The 21,639-nt window shown below is 42.2% G+C and overlaps 1 protein-coding gene across 3 annotated transcripts in view; it reads left to right on the top strand.

The window, feature by feature from the left end:
• Positions 1-349: 349 nt before the first annotated feature.
• The window catches only part of DOCK5 (dedicator of cytokinesis 5), an 86,223-nt gene continuing 64,933 nt past the window's right edge, over positions 350-21,639 (top strand). For all 3 annotated transcript variants that reach the window (XR_012621041.1, XM_074807923.1, XM_074807925.1), the window contains exons 1-2: positions 350-430; positions 17,804-17,887. Coding sequence is in view for 2 of the 3 variants with exons in the window: in XM_074807923.1 (XP_074664024.1) it covers positions 388-430; positions 17,804-17,887 (127 nt within the window). In the remaining variant the exon portion in view is untranslated. The remainder of the gene's footprint in view (positions 431-17,803; positions 17,888-21,639) is intronic.

The following is a 21,639-nucleotide window of genomic DNA, read 5'->3' as shown; positions in this document are numbered from 1 at the left end:
CCTCCCCACCAGTGTCGGGGTGTGTCCCCCCGTGCCCCTGTCGCCCCCCACAGCAGCACCGCGGGGCTCCGCTCCCCGGGGCGGGCCGGGAGGGGAGGGCCGGGCCGGCAGCAGGTGATCCCGGCCGGGGCGGGGAGAGCCGCCCGCCTCCTTCCCTCGCTCCCTCCCTCCCTCGCTCCCTCCCTCCCTCGCTCGGCTCGGCTCGGCTCGGCGCGGCGGGGGAGGCAGGAAAGTTGGGCGGCTGCCGGGAAGTTTCGTAGCATGGCGGAGCGGCCCGGGGCGCCCGGCCGCAGGCAGCGCGGCGGGGCGGCGGCGGGCGAGCGGCCGCGCTGAGCCGGGCCGAGCCGAGCCGAGCCGGGCCGGGCCGGGCCGAGCCGAGCCGCCGGCATGGCCCGCTGGATCCCCACCAAGCGGGAGAAGTACGGGGTCGGTGAGTGCCAGCCCGGGCCGCTCGGACACCCCCGCCCCGGGCCCTCCCCTCCCCTCCCCTCCCCTCCTCTCGCCCCCTCCCCGGGAGCCCTCTCTGCTTCCCCGCTCCGCCGAGCCCCCGCGTTCCCGGCACCGCACGTTCCCCCGGCTGGAGGCATTCCTTTTCTTTTGCAAACCCTTGACTCGTTTCTCCTCCACGCACTTTCTTAATTCTTTCTTTTTTTTTTTCCTCCCCCCCCCCCCCGCCGTTTGTGCTCTCCTCCACGTTCAGGTTTCAGCAGTTGTATTCACTCTTTGACCCGCAGGGCTGGAGGCAGTGGTGTGTGTCCAGTTCGCACACGGCGAGCGCTGGGTTTCCGGAATCCCACAAGTTCGGGACTGACCTTTATAATTTTGCCTCTCCAGCATGTTTTACAGCGAAGAGAGCTCTAACATAGCGGCAAAAATGACGATGTGGGTAGAAAAAGAGATGACAGGCTAAGATGGTTGTAGTGAGCGGATTCAGGACTGTGGGTGACATCTTTGCAGGGGGTGGATATCTTGCCGTAGGGCGAGGAATGGGGAAAGCTTGGCTGACACTGCCCAGTCCTCTTTACGTTTAAAAAGAGACCGTTGAATGCTGGCTCACTTTCCTCTAGGAGGAACATAACCAATGGTGTCGCTGCTAAGTTCTCCTTTTCTTGAGAGTTTGACAAATTGAAAACCACAAAATTTTGAGGTTGCTTGTGAGAATTGGGCAGGAACAATAGGCAGGAAGCCACTAATAACACAAACAACTTATGATAGTTTATTTTAATGAAGAGTGATCTTCAGTGCCCCTTGGGTTCCACAGAGGACTTCTTGATGTGAGAAAAAATTCTAATTTCATGCTTGCAAAGTGTTAATTACCCCAAGTCCCATAAGATTGTTCATTCAAGTTCAGTCCATGAGGTTAAAGGTGAAGAACCGCATCCTGCACAATTTTTCACAGAGTGAATTTCAAAGAAGTTACCCCCTTGATTTCAGAGTGGCTTTGCAGAGAGGCAGCCCACTTCTTGCAGGACTGTGGCTTAAGCTTCAGAGATATTATACGCAGCACAACCTTATCTAGTTTCAGCTCTGGTAACCGGGAGGGTGTGGAGTGTTGTACACCCTGAACTTTGTTTCTTTCTTTGTAGGTAACAGCCCAGGCTGTGTATATATGGGAGCCTGTATGTGTGACTTTGTGGGATTACTCTGAGCATCAGGAATTTAAAAATGGTGGTATTATAATCAAGTAAACTATATAATGCTAGTATGATTGGCTGTGCTAAATTATGGTGGGTTTTTTTAAAGCACATCTTTGAGCAAGGCTCTTCTACCTCAAGAATGGCCTTAGGCAGGAGGATGAATCAGAGGCACTCCTCTAGCTGCCTTTTTATTAGCTTCCGGGGTGAGTTTTTTGTGCTGGCTTGAGCCAACTGCTGTGGCTGAGAGCTCCTCTCCCAGAAAGGGCACTGGCTTGTGAGTAAGCAGGGTGGAGGAAAAACTGCCTCTTCCCTTACGTTACCAATCAAAAAGTGTGCTGGTGGGAGGTATCCCCTTACTTCTGTGTGTTCAGACAGCTGTGTGAAAAAAGATACTTCTTCCCCCTGTATGCAGAGACATGGACCAAACTGACACAGAGTCTGTAATGCTTCAGCTCTTGTGTTAAATTTGCACCAGAACTGGTAGGGTCAATCCACAGGCAGTAAACAGAATTATTCATGCAGTGACTGGCTTTATCAGGCGGTGTTTGATACAGGGCATTAATGGAATCGTAACGGTGTCAGTTTGATGTTTGCAGACGTGTGAGTTTTCTATCTACAACTGCATCCTGTGCTGTGTTCAAGCTTTGCGCTCAGGTACCAGTCCTCATTAGTTTTGTGCTTAATTTGAAGCAGTTGATGAGGATTGAAAGGAAAGTGTGAGCTGCTTGGGCTGTTAATCTGCCTGCTAACCAAGGTGCCTGTTAGTACCAATTATGAAGGTGGTTGTAATGAGGGTAACACCACTATTTGTGTGATACAGGCCATTAGATGGTAACAGCTTCCATTCACTGGTACCATGAGTAAGCTGATAGTTGTGAAGTGTAAAGATACAAGTTACTTCTTTTCAGCAAGAACACACGCACTGTGGCTGTTAGTAATCTGTGCTTTGGAAACTAATACAGAACTACTTGCATTTATTTTAAACACAACCCGGTAAATCTTAGCAATGCAGGAAGAAATTCCAAGAAGTGCACATGTGATTCAATGTCACTTGTCTGATTTTTGCATTTCAGTTCAGAATGGTTTATGTCCTGGGTTATATTCCACAGATTTGTTGACTGTGGGTTCGAACTGATTTGCTGCCTTCTAGTTTTGTCCTCAGTGGGTTAAACCTGGGGAGTGCTACCTCTAGCATGGATAGTACAGATGGCACATGGGCTGAGTTTGAAATGGCAGACAGCAGAGACTGTGAGATTGGGAATTGCAGCATTTTTAGGGAAGCATACGTGAGAGACAAATGGCTTGCAGTTTCTCACTTGCAATTTTCAACCCAGCAACAGATGGGATTTTGGAAGCTTCGGCCTTGTAAAGGGACAGAACCACTGCTGATCATCTGATGGACAATGTCTCGCCTTTTTAAGCAACAGGATTTTCTGGGTCTCACAAAGCTTCCTTGCAAGATGCTTCACCTCTAATTTGGGAAGGAAAGATACTATCTGGTGCATCTTCTTTGAAAGCTGGTCAGTTTTTGGGCCAAAGGAAATGAAGTAACCTATTCTTGGTTAAGTGCTTCTCTCAAAAAGAAGGTGTCATTTGCAGAATGCCCTTCATGCAGATCCAGTCAAAAGAGCATGCTCTGTAGGAAAGTATATCTGAATGACTCCCCACGATTTTTAACTTCTATTATCTGCTTGTTTTAAAATTATTAACTTAGGGCATAAGGAATCAATTATTATAATTTTATAATTATTTTCTTTTTCTGCTGGCAGTAACACAGGCTTGATTAACTTATGTATTACACTTCAGTTGTAAAAGCAATTCTTTAATTAGTCATCATCTGTTCTTAACATGTAAGTGTCCTTTGTGGGCTGGAGAAGACTGTATTAATGTTTTCAGTACCAAGTATGAGAGAATCTGGAGTCTGTGGAATCATAAACTATTCTGTTCTTCTAGAAATCCAGGCTGCTATCAGAACAAGCAATCGTACTCCTTTTTCTGATTCCTTCCTGCAGGCAATAGCCCTGTGGTAAGCCAGGTCAGGGAACTGACCTGGCTCAAAACCAATTCAGAAATGAAAAGTGCTGAATTTTCAGCCCAAACGGTTTCCAGGTGACTGTAACGATGCATCAGGTACACACGTGCTTTATGTGTCACCTTTGACTGTGAACTAACAGGATGTGAAGTGTTCGTTTATAATTAGGTAGTTTGGTCTGTGTATGTGTCTGTTCTGCCAATCCACAAATCTGGTCTTCCAGAATAAGAAATTAATAACCGAAGTTTTATTGAAAAGAGCTCTGAGACATGTGGTCCAGAATAGTTTGCATTTTGGTGAAGATGGATGCACTGGAGTGACTATCTCTTGAAACGTAAATTTACCCTTATTTTTGGGGTAGTGGCTGTTTCATAGAGCTTGTATGGTAGGACTGGGGAAGGACCAGGCAAATTATCCTGATGGTCCTCTGCAGTTGCAGGCCATAATGGGCCATTCACTCCACATACCACAAAATGCTTCAACCCAACAACAAACTTGGAGCTTGCAGCAAAACCCTGAAAGCCACAAATTGTGATGTTCTGCTTAGAAGGAGCAAGTGGAAGCTTAGCAGTATTTGTTTCCTATGATATCTCCAAATTGTTAAATGCGTAACTGAAAATATTACCGTGAGCCCAGAAAAACTTCACTGGTCACCAAGGTATATCAATGTATTTTTTTGTATTTTAGTAATCTTTCTAGGCTTTGAGTAAAACCAGAGCCATGTTTTGTTTAGAAAATATCTTGAAATGCTGGGGGAAGCAAATTAAACAAAGCGTTGCTCTGTGGAAAGTGTCTTGATCTGGTGCATTTTTAAAGGCGGGGGGCTGGGAGGGGAAGGCTGACAATCTTTTGGGCAGCTTTCATTCCCAGGCTTTCCCTGCCTCTTCACATCCCATTCCAGGGATTCCCATTTTGCACTTCGGATAGATGGATGCCTGTTTGAAAGGGAATGGCTCGATTTGATCTGGTTCCAAAAGAAGCGTGGCCGCTTGCTATGGCTAAAGTACCTTAGCCATAAAAGAAGCTGTTTGTCACAGAGGCAAAAAGCAACCTTTGAGTTTCAGTCTATCATTTATTTTGTTGTTTGTTTTCTTTTTAAATAGATTTTTTTTTGGTAAACTGATGGGTAATTACCCCTAATAGTTATTGGTGGCCTCTTAAACCCATTACATTTTTCCCTGCTGGAGGGACCGGAGCATAGGACTGTTCTTGTCGTGAAGAAGTATTTACTTTGTCAAAATACCATGTGGTGGTTGAGTTACAATCAGCTGCGTCATGTCTTAGGAATGGCAGTAATTTTTCAAATGTAAACCAGTGCCTGCCAGCTACATTTGTGATTTATGTGAGCAGAAATGCAAAGGATCAGAGAGGAAGAGAGAGTGCTGCAGAATAAGATTTTCTTACTAATGGTTTGATTTGTGATAACTTCTGATACGCTGGGCCATCAGGTCTTGTCTTCATGGTCAGACCTCATACATCTTCTGCAAAGTTGTCGTGAAATAGAGTCTGTGATCAAAGGACTTTCACGGGACTGATAGTAGTACATCATGTCAAATTAGAGCAAAATTTGTATTTGTTTCAACTTGCTGCTTGCCTTACGCCTACCATTTCTGCAGAATGCATCTAGCTTGAAATTTAAGTCCACTCTTGTGCAACAAGGGCTCTAGAAAGATGGAAGAGCCCATTCCTGCTGCAGAAGTGGCTGCCATTCTTTCTATTGATAGAAACACTCTATAACTACTCATTTTCCCTCCCATTTTCTTTATAACGATTTGGGTCTAAAAATCGTGTTGATGGCAATACCAACAAAACTTTCAATAGGGAGAAGTAAAAACTTGGCATTGTTGACAGCAAGAAATTTTGAATCTTCAGATTTATTTCTGATTTAGTTCCCCAATTTTTACTGCTGTGTCTACAGTTTATTTGATGTGCAAGTTGGCTGTGCTACTTCTTGCTTCCACAGTCCTTTCTATTTTTTGTTAATCCATATTAGCCTGAGTCTGTCTTCTCTTACTTTTGGTGATTACTCCTTAAGTAGTTTCCTATGAAACTAATCCAGTGGACTTCAAAGGCATTGCTGACATGAACAAGACTTGTAACTGTTCCTTTTCTTATTCTTACTTTGAAAACCAATATTTCTAGAAGTGTCTTGTGACTTCTGGGTGCTTTAGCTCTTGGATAACCACCTTGAAACATCACCAACAGTTCTGATGTTTAGGAACTATCATACAGTTCATCTTTACTAACAATCAGGTCCCTTCACAGAGGCTCTGAATCCTCCCGTGAGGCACCCAGAACTGCTAGTTGCCTTCTGGAGTTTTGGCTGAGCTGTCCCTGCTGATTAGATGTGGCCCTAATTGTTCAGAGGCATCAGAGGCCGTTAAGTACCAGCTTCCGCTCGAGCTGGGTGTGTGACCACGTCTGAATTTCATACCAGTCTCTTGAATATTCTTGTGGTTCTTCTTTTGGCATAGGACTGTATTTGCTAGCACAAATGCAGATAGGAATTCTGGATTAAAAGCAAAATAATAAAAGTTCAGGAACTGAAAAAACTTGAGCCAATAGCATGTCGATCAAGAAGCAGTAAATGTGTAATAATTTTTCCCTATCATTCAAAAGTTGGAAAATGTACACCCCTTCTACATGGAAGCTTGCCAAAGCTCCTTTAATTGAGGAATTGAAAGTCAACTTTTTTTTTTTTTCTTTTTCTATGTAACTTGCACTTAACTTGACTGGTAGGACATTTCTGTCACTTAGGGCTTTTAGGGGAGGAAAAAAAAATCCTATTTATGCTAGCACATTAAGGACACAACCATGGCCAAGCTTAAAACTACCTTAGTCCAAATTCATAAACGCATTTATCCCCTTGCTACCAGAATGAGACTCTGTTTTCAGGTCCAGTGCATTTAACTTATGATCGAATGCCTAAAATACTGTAATGAATTTTGGTGCATTTGCCAGGAAACATGTGCTAATAAAACTGGAACATAAATATAAATTACTAACCAGCTTTCTAGGTGGCCAGTTCATGGTTGTCTTCAAAAACTGAAGGTGTTACAGAGTGCTAGTTGGGCCAGTTACTTAAATGATAAAAATGTCTCTTTGGTACAGTACAGACTGTACCTCCTAGGAAGATCTCCCAGGTTTAGAGGGGGGACCACTGTTTCAAGGATGAAGTGCTCTGGCAGCCTCTTGAAGCTTTCAGATTGGTGTCTGGCACATTGTCAGAATGTATCTAAAAAAAGTAGTGGTTGTGCTGTGGATTGTTCTTTGGGCAGTTCTTACACTCTCAAATTTTTGGAGGTGTTGCTGCAATAAAAGTGGACCTCATTCTGAAAAGTGCTGAATCTGGGCAAAAAGTTAATTGAGATACAATGGAGATAATAATAGCTTTCTGCTCTTGGGAAGCTTGGTACTTTGATCCTCCATAATAATAAAACAGTTTATAACTTCAGCTCTAAAGTTCTAATACTGTTTCAGAATGTCATGGGCAAATAGTGGCCAATTAATTCTGAAAGAGTGCTTTTTTTTTTCTTTTTTTCTTTGTTTTTTTTTTTTGAATGCAAGAGTAACTAGCTTAAATATTAGAGACCTGATTCTTGCAGCACTTCCATTCTCATTGCTCTTATGATGTAGTGGGGGCTTCAAGCTGCAGAGAGATGGAGCTTAATGTAAAGGAATAAAGTAGCTCTAGAAAATGGGAGGGAAGGCTACAGTGCATGGTACCCAGTTCCAAATTCTTTATCTCCTTGCATCTTAAGCAGTTCAATTAAAAATGATGTGCTTACTGCAAATTCGGGAGTAGCTTGTTCTTCATTCTCCTTGACAACAAAGGGATCAATATTCTTGTTTGGCTTTTTTCCTTCCAGAGTACAACCCTTAGTTCCCAGCCAAGATTTCCTGTTCCTCATTTCAACACTATTCCCCTGTTTGCCATTTGCTTGTTACCTGAGATAGGTGGCAAGATAAAAATGCTTTGGAATTCAAGGTCTCTGGAAATGTGAAACTGCATATCTCGCTGCGCAGCGCCAGTTCTCTGATTGGGGCGTGTGTCATTTTGCAAACATGAATCAATGAAACCACAGGCATCCATTATGGGCGAGTAATCTGTTTTGAAGCCCGTGTTGAATGAGAGGACCGAAGGTACAGAGGCCAACCAAAGTCCCTATGGTTATGCATATTAGAAATCCTACTTGTGTTAGCCCTGCCAGCATGAGTTAGCTCAAGCCTGGCTTCCACAGAGGTGCTATTCAATGGAGGTAAAGAGTTCCTTGGCTGCATATCCCAAGTTTCTTAAAATGCAGTGGGCCAAGCCATGCTATGAATTCTTCTCATGCAAATTGTGGGAGAGCTTGTCTGTCTTTCTGAGCGCATGGATGGAAAGGGGAAGGTGTTGGAGGCCTGAGAACACTTGTACAAAAATTTACGGCTGTGATTCCGGTGGGTTCTGTTTGCAGCTGATGAAGTGGGATCCCTTAGCTTTATGTTCTCCGTGGGTCCATCAGCTTGAGTTTAGTGTTGATACGTGTAGGTGTGATGCTAGCAAGGGACAATGCTGAAGTTTTAACTCAAGTGAACTTTATGGTGAAGACTAGCCTGTAGGCACAGTTGGACTCCACGCTCAAGTGCTTTACTCATTAGACCTCCTCTCATCTCTCCACCCTCACTCCCTCTGGAAGTAATGCATACAGCAGATAGTAAAGCTCCCAGTTCTGTACAGTAGTATTTCCAAGTTTTCTTTCTACTTCCTTTGATGTTTTGCCCAGTAAGAACTAGGACAGTAACTTAAAGCCAGTGGCAAATTCATTTAATTCTTTTGAAAGTGCCACACGCTTTCAAGTTGGGAATTAGCTGAGTAGTCCAATTTATCAAGTGATAGTTTGGGTTTTTTGCTTTTACAAATCTGCTTGAAAATTTCATTGCAAAAGTTACTCTTGTGCTTAATGTATCCAAACACAAGTTGCACATTTGCAAGCTTACAGGGGAAAAAAGGTGATTACAGAGTCTTGGTAAAATTCAGTTGCGATTGTATGCGTACTGTAAATGAGCATTTGTTTCTTCACAGGCCATAAAAATGGAAACATTCAAAATCAGAGGTTGCTTTTGTGAAAATCGGATTTCAAACCTCTGGTAGTTATATGCAGGTGTTAAAACCAGAATGTAAGTACCACAGCACTCAGAAGGCTGTAGGTATGAACCCCTCCTTTTCTAGAGGACAACCCAAAGAGTGGTTATGTGCCCATTTTCTTCCAAGTCTCTTTCTCTGAAATGCACAATACAGAGAAGATGCCTAATATTTTAAGTTCACTGAATTCCCATGATACCAACAGGCTAACCTGAATACAAACCATTACTGATTCAGCTAAAGCCAATGCCCAAACTGTTGATTTCTGTGGTTATGATAGTTGAAAACATTACAAGGTTAGAACGATTGCTCTAAAGGACATGCTATGATTTCATAGATTTTTGGGAGAATACTAATCATTCAGGCTAGATGTTACTGCTCAGATTTCAAAGAGGCAGAATAAAGCTGCAGGGCTTGGAAGATACGCACCTTACAGTAATATCAAGCACCCTTTAACCTAATAAGATCTATAAGCCACCTGTCATTATGGTATCTCTTTCTTGTAGCCTTGCCAGTAGATGAAAAGGAGCAGTCTTGTCTTGTATCCTGCATGTTGAGAAGGTCACTGTGTCACAGTGAAAGCAGTTGAATGTATATCTTGGTAAATGAATGAAGTAATTAAACACACTAGGTGGATGTGTTTTGTGAAATCAGAGCTGGTAAAAGATGCAGCTTTGATAGCACCAGGATCTGAGGTTTCTCTGTAGTGCGATAGTAATAAGGCTGCTCTTGCTGCGCCTTTCCTCCCTGAGCCAACTTGATGCTGCTCAGAACTGAGGACCTCTGAAACAGGAATGGCAATCCTGAAAGTCAGGGACCCCCTTCCAGACCTGACAAGCAGTGTGTTGTCATATTTTTGCTCTTGGAAGCAGCTTTTGGCCCGTGAGTTCCAGGCTGGGTACTTCTGCATCTGTTCATTCCACTTGAACACTGACATGCTACTGCATGTTGTTTAGTTTGGAGCAGCCAGACCTGAAACAGACTGTAGCCTTAAAAACTGTTTTACACTGTGGCTAACACTTCATTATTTTATCTTCCCTTTTTATGTTTGAACGCTTTTAGGCAAGCACCGTTTTCACTGACTGCAGGAAGTAGATGGAGGCTGGCAGTGTAGTGGGAACAAAAGCCCAGGGCATTCCTCTAAACCACAGCCTAGCTAATCTTGCAGACAGCCTTAAATGGTTGTAGAAAGAGGTATTGAGGTAACCTGATAAAAGTTTGCAAAAGTGTGAATCTTCAAGAAGAGAGGGTAGGCTATTTTCTTTTTCCATCTGTGTATCTGCAAAAGGGGACATTTCATGATGTTCAAGGAGACTGGAATTGCAAGTCTAGGGTTTTTTGGGTTTTGTTGGTGGGGTTTTTTTTTGTTTTTTTTTTTTTTTTATCAAGCACCAGATTAAGTAGGTGTAGTATATTCAGGAGCTGGTTGGGTCCTACACTGCTAGTAGTGATTTATTCCTTCATTGGCTCACAGCCTCCCTCTTACTCCAGACATAAACTGAGTCAGCTAATGTAGATTAGTTCTTTATCTGAGCTTAAAATCCCTAAGAGCCCTTTAGAGTGAAAATAATAAAAGGAACTAGAGAGCCTAGTGAAGAAAATAACAAAGCTAACGATTTGTGTATGCGTTGCCCACATGTAAAATAAAATGCATACTTACTGTTATGTACTGTGACTCTGCAATGTGTTATTCTGGTATGTGTTTTCAGGAAAATGGTTTAGAAAACTACATCTGTAAAAACAGCAGAGCTTTAAACTCCATGTTGAGATGGGTGGAAGGGAAAATTGGACTTTTGGAGAGGGGGGTATTCGTGTAACTTTCGGGGTCAAAGTGGGTTATTGCAAATCCTGGCAGCTCTGAATTGAGTTGATTAGGCAGAGGGTGAAGTTGGTGGGTTCTACCATAGCGGGATTTTGCCCAGAGGGTCTGTAGGAGTGCCTGCCTGAGTGTATTTGGGGAGACTTGTTTTCTGGTGGTTTTCCTGCTGTAGGTTTTCTTTGCCATTGGTTTCCATGGCCTAGTTGAGAGGAGGAGGCAGAGGGGCCAAAACTTTAAAGTTCTTCCATCCGGGCAGAATGTGGAGCTACTTTAAAATGTGCACTTAGTGACAGAAAGAGATTTCAAGATTTTTCCAAGTGTCTGTCTGCTCCTATACAGCAAATTCTGGCTTAGTACACCATAATGCTAGAACCAATGCGCTGTAGCCTTGCTCTGCTAGCCAGTGACATAAAAGTTAAGTCCAGAAAAATCACTGGTCATCAAGAAAACTTATTCTAGAGTCTCATCAGTATAACAGAGGGATTCTGTGCAGTTCCGATCACAGAAACAACTATGGTTTGGCTGCTTCTACCCCAGGCACACTTACAGAGAGACAAAACACCTTATGCTGGGATGACATTATTACTGGTATCCAGTGTATGTTTAGGATGTGTATCTCTTGTCCTGTATTGCAGCATAGATGCACTCTGAGAACAGAATCTCCCTTGTTTTCTTAGAGCTACTGTGGTATAAACACTTTGCAATAAGTGTTTGAGGGGAAGATCTGCAGACATGAAAAAATCGAGATGATTTCTTTTTGCTTTATAATCAGTAGGTCTCTTGCTTCAACAGTTCTGAATCATCTCTGTTTGCCTGATCTGAATCTACTAAGAAGATCTGATTAAAATACACGGGCTACTTTGTCACTGGGTCTGCCACTTGCTCCAGAGCATTGTTGTGGAACTGACTGTGGTTTTAGTCTGTAGAGTTTAAAGCCGTAAGAGACCATTAGATCATCTAGTTGGAGCACTTGTGTAACGATTGTGAAGCCATCCATATTCCCATGGGCTGAGGTTGTTAAGTTGTTTTTTTCTAAAGCAATCCAGGCTTTAAGAGATTAAGCCATTGATCCTTGAATCTGATCCAATCTATGATGGAGAGAAAGAGACAGGAATATCTGAAAGCTGATGATGGCATGACTGAAAGATAAAATCTGCCCCAGTCCCAAATCTGGAAATTAGTTTGATTTAGACTGTTTGTGCAGGGCAGACTCTGTGAAACCTTAGATTATTTGCCTGTCCCATCTCCAGGATAATATTCTGTTATTCAGAGGAAATCAGAAAAATGTTAGCAGACTTTTGATCAACCGTACATCTGGCAGACACGCTTCCTTGTCCTCAGCAGGTGAGCACGTGACACCCTTATTTGGGTTTGCTTATTGGAATAGTCTTAGGTTGGAACTGCAAGTGCTGGAAGCGTGTTGAGGATGGTGGATCTTCCTGCTTTTCTCATAGTTCTCAAAAGAAAGGAATGAATATAGAACCTGACAGTTATAGAATCCAAATTAGAAAGGCTATGCTGTATCCTCCTGCGTAGGCAAATGGTTTAATTTCTCAGTTGATTTAATGCCCATTTTTAAAATAATCCAGCTTGAAAATTTTAAGAATAAGTAAAAGTCCTTCCAAGTGTGTTCCTGTGTGTGAGGTCAGCCTGAAACAAGATGCTAAAGGTCCACCTCTAGCTCTTCAGATGTTTGACTCTGAAGTCTAACGATAGCTGTTAAAGCATTTCCATCCGCGTAATCCTGCTATTCTGGATTATTTGCATTCAAAATGCTAAGCAGTCACTTGGAACTTTGTAGAATTGAGACTGAATGTCAGCATCAACCGATTCAGGAGTAGTAATTTTTTTCATAACAAGCAGTTAATATGCATGTTTCACAGTGTTGAACCATGACTTACTTTTTTTTTTTTTAAGTAGTCTGACATATAAATCTTAATTATGCTATTCTCAATTTTTCAGACACAAATTCCTGGGAAGTTACAAGAACGTTTTTGCTCAAACATCAAAAAGCCTTTGTTCCTATTAAGAATTAATTCCTTGGGCAGTTCCTTGTTTTTTAAATAAAGCCACTGTTTTTTTGGTTATATCTTGGCAACAGATAGCATACCAGGCTTCTCCAAATGGGGCTGTCCAGCATAAATGCCATTTCTTAATACAGGGTTGTCGCAGCATAAAAGCACATACTTCTGTTTCCGTACAATAGTTTTTGACTCTTCAGCTGAAAGATGCAATGAGCTGAAGTCTGGTTATTGCAACAGCACTGAATGTGATTCTTTGTTCAGAGGAAGCAAGGCACAGCCCTCTCCTATCAGATAGTGGCGAGGACAGACTTCAGAGAAGTGGGACATGGTATTTAGAAGCAGTTATCGTGTCTTTGTGATGGGTGGAGGGGTGGTTATTTTGAGCCAAGTTACAGATAACGGATCTTGCAGTGACTGTGTTTTTCAGGCCAATAATCCACATTTGAAATGCATTTAAAAAAGTTATTGAGGGAGGGATTCCATTTCACTCTGCTTTGAATTACACACAGAATACTATGTGAGAGTTTCTGCCTCATTCACTTTAGTTTCAGACATTTTAGTCTTGAAAATGAGTTACTGTCTTGTGGTTAAAACAGGTCTAGGAATTAATACTTGGTTTTCATCTTTGAACATGCTGCAGATGAACAGTATGACGTTCAGTTTTTCTGCCCTGAGTTTCTCTGCATGCGAAAGAGAACATTTGCTACCTTTCTAACGTGTCAGTGGTACTGTGTGAAAGACACTGTCTGCGTTAGTGCGGGAGATCGCTTGTCCAGGTGTGTACTGGGTCTTTAAAGCCCGATCTGTATGTGGCATTGGAGCTGAGGGCACCATCACCTTCCTCCCTAATGAATGGTGTTGGTAGGCACTGAAGAAATGAGCCTGGCACTGCTTTCATGGAAACAAATGCCAAATCTCCCACTAGTTTCACTAAAAGCTAGGTCGGGCTCAATGAGTTGCTGACAGACCTCTTGCCAATTAAGGCTTCTCCCAGGACTCTTAGTCAAAGTGAAGCTTTGTGGTTTTTGAAAGTGTTTTGGGTTTGGTTTTTTTTTTTTTTTGTTTTGTTTTTGTAATATAATTGTGCTTCTTCTCATTTTCTGCCGCATGCATGACATCGAGGCTTCTTCCTGTTTTAAGTGCCACTGTCTGGTATTTCACTGCTCAGGGACGCGTGCTGTGATTAATCTTGTGTCTTCATAAAACTGGAGGGAGTGACATAGCTAAACCTGCTCTTCCCATCATAATACTGCCGTGTGCCAGCCCACATCAAACTCTGTGTCTTCTCAGAAACTTCCAGCTCACCGTTGGCTATTACTCAGAGCCCTGGAAAGCCCAGGCTGTCTCTGGTTTCCTTTGCCGTTCGTGTAGTCCTTGTTTTCGGTGATGACTGTTGCGTGATGCTTCAGAGCAGAGCAGTGTGTCCCCCGACATCCCGCGTGCACGCCCAGTTGTGCAATACCTCCAGAGTTCCTTCTCCATCCGTTTTGAGGAATCACCTTCTGCCCTGAAGGATGAAAATTGCTTCTCCTTATCTTCACCTACATTACTCTGGCTGCTGACACCAGTCATAAAGTTATCTGTTGCCCTTTTCAAACCAGTCCCAATGTTGACTCCTCTGACCTTCCCTCCTAATGAATTCCATAGGCTGGATGCACTGTTGAGAAAAGCATTTCTTAAACTTTCCACTAATCAAACTGGGGGACTGTAAATTAAATAAATACGTTGTCTCTAGTAATGCTCAAACAATATGATCATTAAAACAAACCCACTATCTTCTTATGGATCATGTTTTCCACCTCTGCCTCTTCACTTAGATTAAATTGGCTAGACTTCAGTGCTGCTTTTCATTCAGGATAATAAAAGGAACAGGATCACCATTCTAAAGTGAACTTCAAATGATAGAATCTCAACTAAAGTTTAACTTGAAGCAAAAAGTCTTAACTTCAGATATTCCTGCAAATGTGGGGCAAAAGTCTGGTTTTTTTCCCCTCTTTCCTTTCTTGCTGCTCTGTAAGGGTTTTATATGAAGGATTTTTATTTTTTCATACCATGACCATGTTTGTCATGTGCAGCTTCCTTTTTCTTTTAAGTCTGAATGAGGTCAGATTAAATACACACAATGAGAAAGAGGCTAAGCAGTTCAAATAACTGCAGATGGACTACTTCGGACAGGACTGACTTCAAGCAGCAGGAAGCATCAGTTGCAAACAGTAAAGCTCCCAGGGAAAATATGCCAGCAATTTGTCTTTTATAACCTTGTGCATAACCATTGGGTAGGAGGTTTTATATACAGTGACCCTCTGTTCTTGCTTAATTCAATCTAGCAAAGCAAGATACGACAAATCTTGCCTTTTTCTGATGTGCAGTGGCAGAAGTGTGTTCCTTAAGCTTCTAAATGACGTACATTGGGGTCTGAAACCTTTCTGATAAAGCAGGGAAAGAGAAGGGAAAGGAGCTGCAATGGTTAGTTCTCCGTCCTGAGGCTGCTGTGATCTTTGGTGAGGGGAAGGGAATGGCAGTGTTTAGTTCTCTGTCTTCTTTTGGCTGTTGTGCTCTTTAGTTTTGAATTAACTGTCTGTGTTCTCAAAAGAAAGGCTTGTCTGATGCCCGCCCACCTTTCTGTTAGACGCTTGGTGCTGCTCAGACTGCTTTTGTCTGAAGCTAATGCAGCAATTTATGGAAAAATACAGACTGGTATTTATATAATGTCTGTTTGTCCCAAAGAAACCCAAGGCATCTAGAAATTGTATGTAGGAATCCCTATACACATAAACACACGTGCATTTCTAAACAGCAGCCATTTCTCATGGTGAGCACAGCCACGAAACAGGAATCCCAAACAGCAGTTTAGGACAGAAAGTAAGGCAGTCCAGCTGTAACCACAGGAGGAAACTTCAGTAGACAGAATGTAATCAGCCAAGTTAGAATTTGGCTAAGACACTCTGCTTTAAATCTTCTAAGTCTGTTGACAGTGCTATAGGATTATTAACGTCTGTAGACAGCTTGATGCCTGGACTTCACCTGAGGAATGACACCTCCTGCGTAGCACGGTGTCCCCGTAGCACGTCAGGGCCAGCAGTTCAGCAGTGACTCCAAAGGGAGCCTGGATTGTTTCATCCATCCACACCGCTTCCTGCTGCACCTTGGGGAGGTTTGGAGATGTCCCATCCAAGTAACGGATTGCAACATCCCTGCGTAACGTTAGTGATCTGGCAGGTTTACTGCGACAGAAGGCATGGCCGCAGGGAGTTGCTTTTGGGTTGGGCACTGCACTTTTATGCTGACCTCTGCAAATCCTTGCAGAATTACTTTCTATATCTGGCAGAACGGTTTCTTTTTAACTGAGTCAAATACCAGTTCTCCTGTCAATTTATGGTCTTGGCGTCTGTCAATACAAGGTAGTTCTTAATGGATTTACTCCTGTATATGTTCATGTTTGAATGTAAACATTAAGCAATTTTTTCTGTAAAACTGTTGATGGGATTTTTACTTTTGGGCCTATTCTCTGAGGCCTTTAAAGTGTCTGAACTGAATATGCAGATCACCAGTCAGTTTTTAATATCTTGGCTTACAACACTGTTGCAGGGAGGGAGAGGAAACTGGATGTCAAAGCAGCTCGTGCCTTAGAAGTCCAGCGACATTCCTGTAACCCTCTGGAAAACAATGTACTAGACTCAGTGCACACTCTGAGTGTGTCTCTGCAGCCTGAAGTTACGGTAGGCATGAATTAGGGCCACTGGGAACAAACACTGCCCCTGCAGCATAAGAAAATAAGTATCTGTTTGTGATTAGGGTCTATTTCTGATACTGCAGGGAATTCACATTGCCTGCCTACTTCGGTTGGATTATTTATAGTTACAATATTTTAAAGAAAGCTGGTATATGTGAGATAATTTCCGGTGTGGTAAGCCACAGTCATTTGTTTATGCTGGATCCTTGCCAGGAGGCAATATACCTCATCTTGACGGAAATGATAGGCATTTGATGCGAATTTCCTGACATAAGAGCTCAATTTTTTTATTTATTTATTTAATTTTCAGAGCAAGTTCTTCAAATACAAACCCTCTGAAGTCTGAATAATTTTCCCAAAGCCCCCTGAAAATCCTTGCATGATTTATTTACCTTCTTAAAAATAAATATTGTGCTTACTTCACTGATATGTTTGCTTGGGGAACAGATTTGGATGTGTAAATATGACACTTAGGTGTGTAAGAAGATTGCATCGCTGCATTTAAGATGTGGTCTGTACTCAAACCAGTGTTTTAAATAAATAAATAAGATAATCTCATTTTGGTAGAGGAGTGATCTGTTCTGACTTAGCCGATCAATTCATTGAACCATAGCAAAGCATTTTCCTGACTGCTTTATGTGTTTTTACTTGCCTTGGTTTGGAAGCAAATTCAAATTAAACTTTCTCATCTTGACAAGGCTCCAGCAGCTCTAAGGGAGGGCTCTTCTGCTTTGTCCAGCAAAACTGCACCTCAGGAAAGTTCCAGAGAAAAGGCAATTTAGAAGCGTGGGCTTCTGCACTTAATCCTATTCCCACTGGAAATCCGATAAGCATTCAGATTAGCTTTGTCTTTGGTAGGGATTAAATTTGCGGAGGATCTCAAATTTTCATGCTAAGATTCATTCTTGTCTGGGAAGAGCCTTTAGCAGCAAATAGTCTGAGGCATTTAGTATGTAATAGTGGCGTTTTTTCTTATGACATCCAATTTATGTTGTTTTGCCAGTGCTTGTGAGCGCTGTGTTGCAGTTAGTCCTGTGAAATGCTAATAAAAAATGACAATTACCTAATTAATCCATAACCTCTGCCTGAGGTAATAGTGACCTTTGCTGGACAGGTTGTCAGTAAAGTGGAAGATGCAGCTTCTTCATTTAGTGACACAGATCTGTATGCTTAAAAGTAAAAGACAAACTTTGTTGGCTGCTAAGAATAATGTTTCTTATCCTTGCAGGAACTGATGATAGAATCTGGAGATTTGCTATATAGTTTTCCAGTGTATTATATACACAGGATAGCTTAGTAACTTTACAGTGCTTTTTCAAAATCATCTTCTGCCTTTGTCAGGTGCCATGATACCAGATTTCAAAATCTGATTAACTCCCAGCTTCCGTGACTGTGTTTTTCATCTCTCTCTTCCCCCCTCTTCCCCTTTTTAGCAATCTACAATTATGATGCTGTCCAAGATGTGGAGCTCTCCTTGCAAGTCGGCGACACTGTTCACATTTTGGAGATGTATGAAGGTAGGTAGCAGATCACTTCCAAGTACTTTGCAGTGGTTTTTGAAAGTGAATATAACAAATCAAGATTTTTTTAAATAATGCAAATTTCAAATCTCAATTTTCAACTTCTGATACGCCCAAAAGCGCAAAGCTTGCTATGTAGGGTTTGCTGTATGCACTTAACTTTTAAAATGGTATTAAAATGCATAAAATAGAGAAGTAGAAATCATATCTACGCTGTTCCTGGAAGAGGTTTGTCAAGGTAAGATGCCACCAGTATCTCAAGGCAGCCCTGCAAGAGAAAGGAACACTTACTTCTGGCTGTTCATTCCTGTTTTCACACCACACCTGTTTACCTTGGCTCCAGCCAAGCCAGGCCAAGTGCTTGTACAGTCATGTGATGGACTGATCCAGCTGGAAAATAATAATAATAATTTTTTTTTAAAGTAGCTTTTAACCTGAATTAGTTCTTTGATCTGAGACAACAGAGGCAGTGGATGAAAGAAAATGAGAGGGCAGGTCTAACTGTTTCAAAAGTGATGTTGGTTTAAGCCATAATATCATGAACTGGCATTATGTGTTTTAAAAAACCTCCAGTTACAGAGCTTCCATGCCCTTTTTAGGCTTTCTCCCAGTACTTTCCTGGGAATTTTTTCATAATATGTACCTTAATGTAAAACATCTTGCAGAAAGGAAAACAAAATTCCTGTTTTAAACAAGATGAAAATTACACTTGTGTGTTTCATGTCTACTTATTAAACTAGCCTGTTTAATGAAGATTTCAATATTAGGAATGGAACACAGCCATTTAATTATTTTAGAGAATGTACTAGTCACTGCTTCATTTGGAAGGCTCTCCAAAATATAAATACTCTTTCCAAAATATAAATTCAATCATTTTCACAAGCAGCATCAGTTTGAAAGACTCAGCATACAAAAACTCTTTAGTATCTCTGCTGGGAACAGCAAGCTGCTTGTTTAGCAATTTGTTCTTAGTCAATTGTTCTCTTTCCACTTCTCTTTGACCTTGACACTGGAAACAGACAGCCAGTTCCTACATGTCAAAGCAGATTATGTTGCTGATGTGTGTTTTTACACTGATGTGTGTGATAGTGGTGAGTGTGTTTGGCAGAGGGGGAGAGAGAGAGGGAGGAAGGGAAAAAAAATCCGTATGTAATAGTACTAACATATGAACTGGTTTTGCAAAAAGACACAAGGAAGAGGGAGTGTCAGGGATGAAGATTGCCCTCATGAAAAGGATGCATCCTGTGCTTCCCAGAATGTTGGGGTATTTGTTTCTCTCTTTTTTTTTTTTTAAAGCAACGTTGTTTAATCCTACTGCTTGGTCTGTAACCAGCTGTTTAACAGAGAGACAGTCAAGAATAGGAAATGAATACCCAAACAGCATCCCTGTTTTTACCTGAAATGCCCCAGTTTGAAACTTCAGCCTGAGAAGATTGATTGTAAATTGTTTGGCAAAATGAATGTGTTTTGATTGTTTTCATACGCTCAGCCATCAGTGTGGCATCCTAATCTGTGACTGAGGCACCTAGAAATTACTGCAGTAGAACTAAATACTTCTCCTGGAAAGGCCAGCCAAAAATTCAGGCCAGACATTTGTGAATCTAAAGGAAAAGATGCAGATTGTCTCTGAGATGGTAACTGTTGTGGGTCTGGTCTTATTTCCCATAAATTCATCTTAAAAACTCCAAATTCTGATATTCTGTCTGCTCACAAGGAAATTTTCTTGTCTTATTGTATCTATTTTCCTTTCTTTTGGGACATCAGCTTTCAGCTTGCTTTGCAGATATCCGTGGGTTGTGTTTTGGAGAATTAGTGTTCTCACAAGAAGCCTTTTCTGTTTCTTCTCATGCTAATGATGTATACTTACAAATACAACTCCAGTCTGATAGAAGTGGGGTTTTGTTCCACTAATCGCTGTTCTTATCTGGATACACAAGTCTCAGTTTAGAAAAAGGTTCCATTTAACCAGGGCGTTGGCTTTGCAAGAAGAAAGGCTCAGAGATGCCTTGTGAGGTCCTTTTTTCAGTCGGTATAAGCTGTCCCTGCAGCTCCTGGCTGAGGGTGTTCCTTAGGCTATCGGTAACATCCTTGAGGGAATTAAGGGGGCATTTTTCAGGGTTGTCTAGAGGCTCTCCTGTAATGGTAATAGCCACTTGGAAAAGCTTTCTGTTGTTCCCTACCTCAGGGTGCAGAGGAGCATCTTTTGTGAGTTACTAGAAGGTTCTCAGGGCTGTTGCACCACAGTTCGCTTCCCGCTCTGTCAGTCGTCTAGAACGTGCCTCCTTTTTCCTGCTGGTTGAAGTCACCAGGTGTTCATCCCTCAGCCATGTTCGGTGAAGGCTCTCTGTGTATCAAACAGCCTTCACTTGAAAGCTCTTTGTATTCTGCATCTGGGGTTTTGGCTGGCTCCGCTCTGTCTGTAAGAATTGAAGTGCACAGTTTGTTCCTTGACAGCGAGGCAGCAAGGTTGAAGCTTGCGCTGGGTTTTGGTGTTAACAGTAAATGTTATCTGACTCTCAGCTGGCTGAATGGCTTTGAGACGGAACACTGATACAGCTGAGCTGCTGGGGGAGGTGTGTGAGAAGCAAAGAGCAATAAAGAGAATTAAAGTGCAAGCCAGAAGGTATGGATGCAGTTTGGTGCAGGCCTCTGTACTACGCAAACTTCTAATTTTATGTGGCTTTGCCACAGACCATAGTGACTTGCAAACCCCTAAGGTGGAGTGCCTGCAGTCAGGTGCTGCTGTTGTACTGCCTGACAGCCTCACAGTGAGGGAAAGCACCTTTAAATTGCAAAATCCCTGCTCATTTATGCGAGTGCATGCTGTCAGGAGTTAGAGCCCTGTTGCAAAGGCTGGAAGTCCTTGGAAAGTGGGCCAGATTTGGGATGAGGCTCTAGCATTGCACTTTTGTTAGTAAAGCTTTCTTTTCCCATGCTCTAAACTGATGCTTTGCCTAATATTTTATAAGTCCCAGTTACAATTACACAGTTAGGCTTGGATTGTGAGTGCACAAAAGAAGATAAGGGAGTGATAACGTGGTAGATTATCTGTTCGTGTTGCTGGACTGTGGTTTACCTATGTCAAGGATTCGTCAAAGGGTGATCATCCCTGTAAATGTAGCGTCGACTTGGACAAAGTACACAACATGGAACTGAAGGTCATCAGAGCTGAAACCACAGACTGAGCCATTTGAACCAAAGGTTTCAGATATGTCTAGTACAAGCTATAATGTGCTGCTGGCCAACACAGCTCGAATCTGTCCAGGGACAACCTGAGAGCTGTTTGTACTGGGTTGAATAACTCCATAGTCTAGGCTGTGTAGCATTTTCTTCAGTCCAGGAAACAAGATCGTGGCAAACTGCATCTTTGTCAATCTGCCCTTAGGTGCAGTTGTACGTGGGGTTTGCACTCTAGATAGGGTCTAAATTTGCATGTTCCGAGTTATACTTTGAGACTGATTTGAAATAAGTTTTGAAATGTCTCAGTTGGGCTTCAAGTATGCTTTGAAACACTGTGGTGTATTATACTTGCAGGTCTGGAGGATACCAATTTTCTTAGACTTACCTTCCCTTTAAAACAAATACACACATACCCCCTGCAAAGCATGGTTCTGTTGGTTTAGGTGTCTTGGTCATGATACACTTGTAAACTGCAAAGCAAGGGGCTTTTTTCCTCCTTTCTTTGGTTGTCTGGTTGCAGAAGGGCATGAGGTCTTTGTACGAAATTACTTTTTCCACTTGATAATAAG

The sequence above is a fragment of the Strix aluco genome, chromosome 28 (genome assembly GCF_031877795.1).
Source record: "Strix aluco isolate bStrAlu1 chromosome 28, bStrAlu1.hap1, whole genome shotgun sequence".
In the NCBI taxonomy this organism is placed as follows: domain Eukaryota; kingdom Metazoa; phylum Chordata; class Aves; order Strigiformes; family Strigidae; genus Strix; species Strix aluco.
This window is presented reverse-complemented; position numbering and strand designations above follow the sequence as displayed.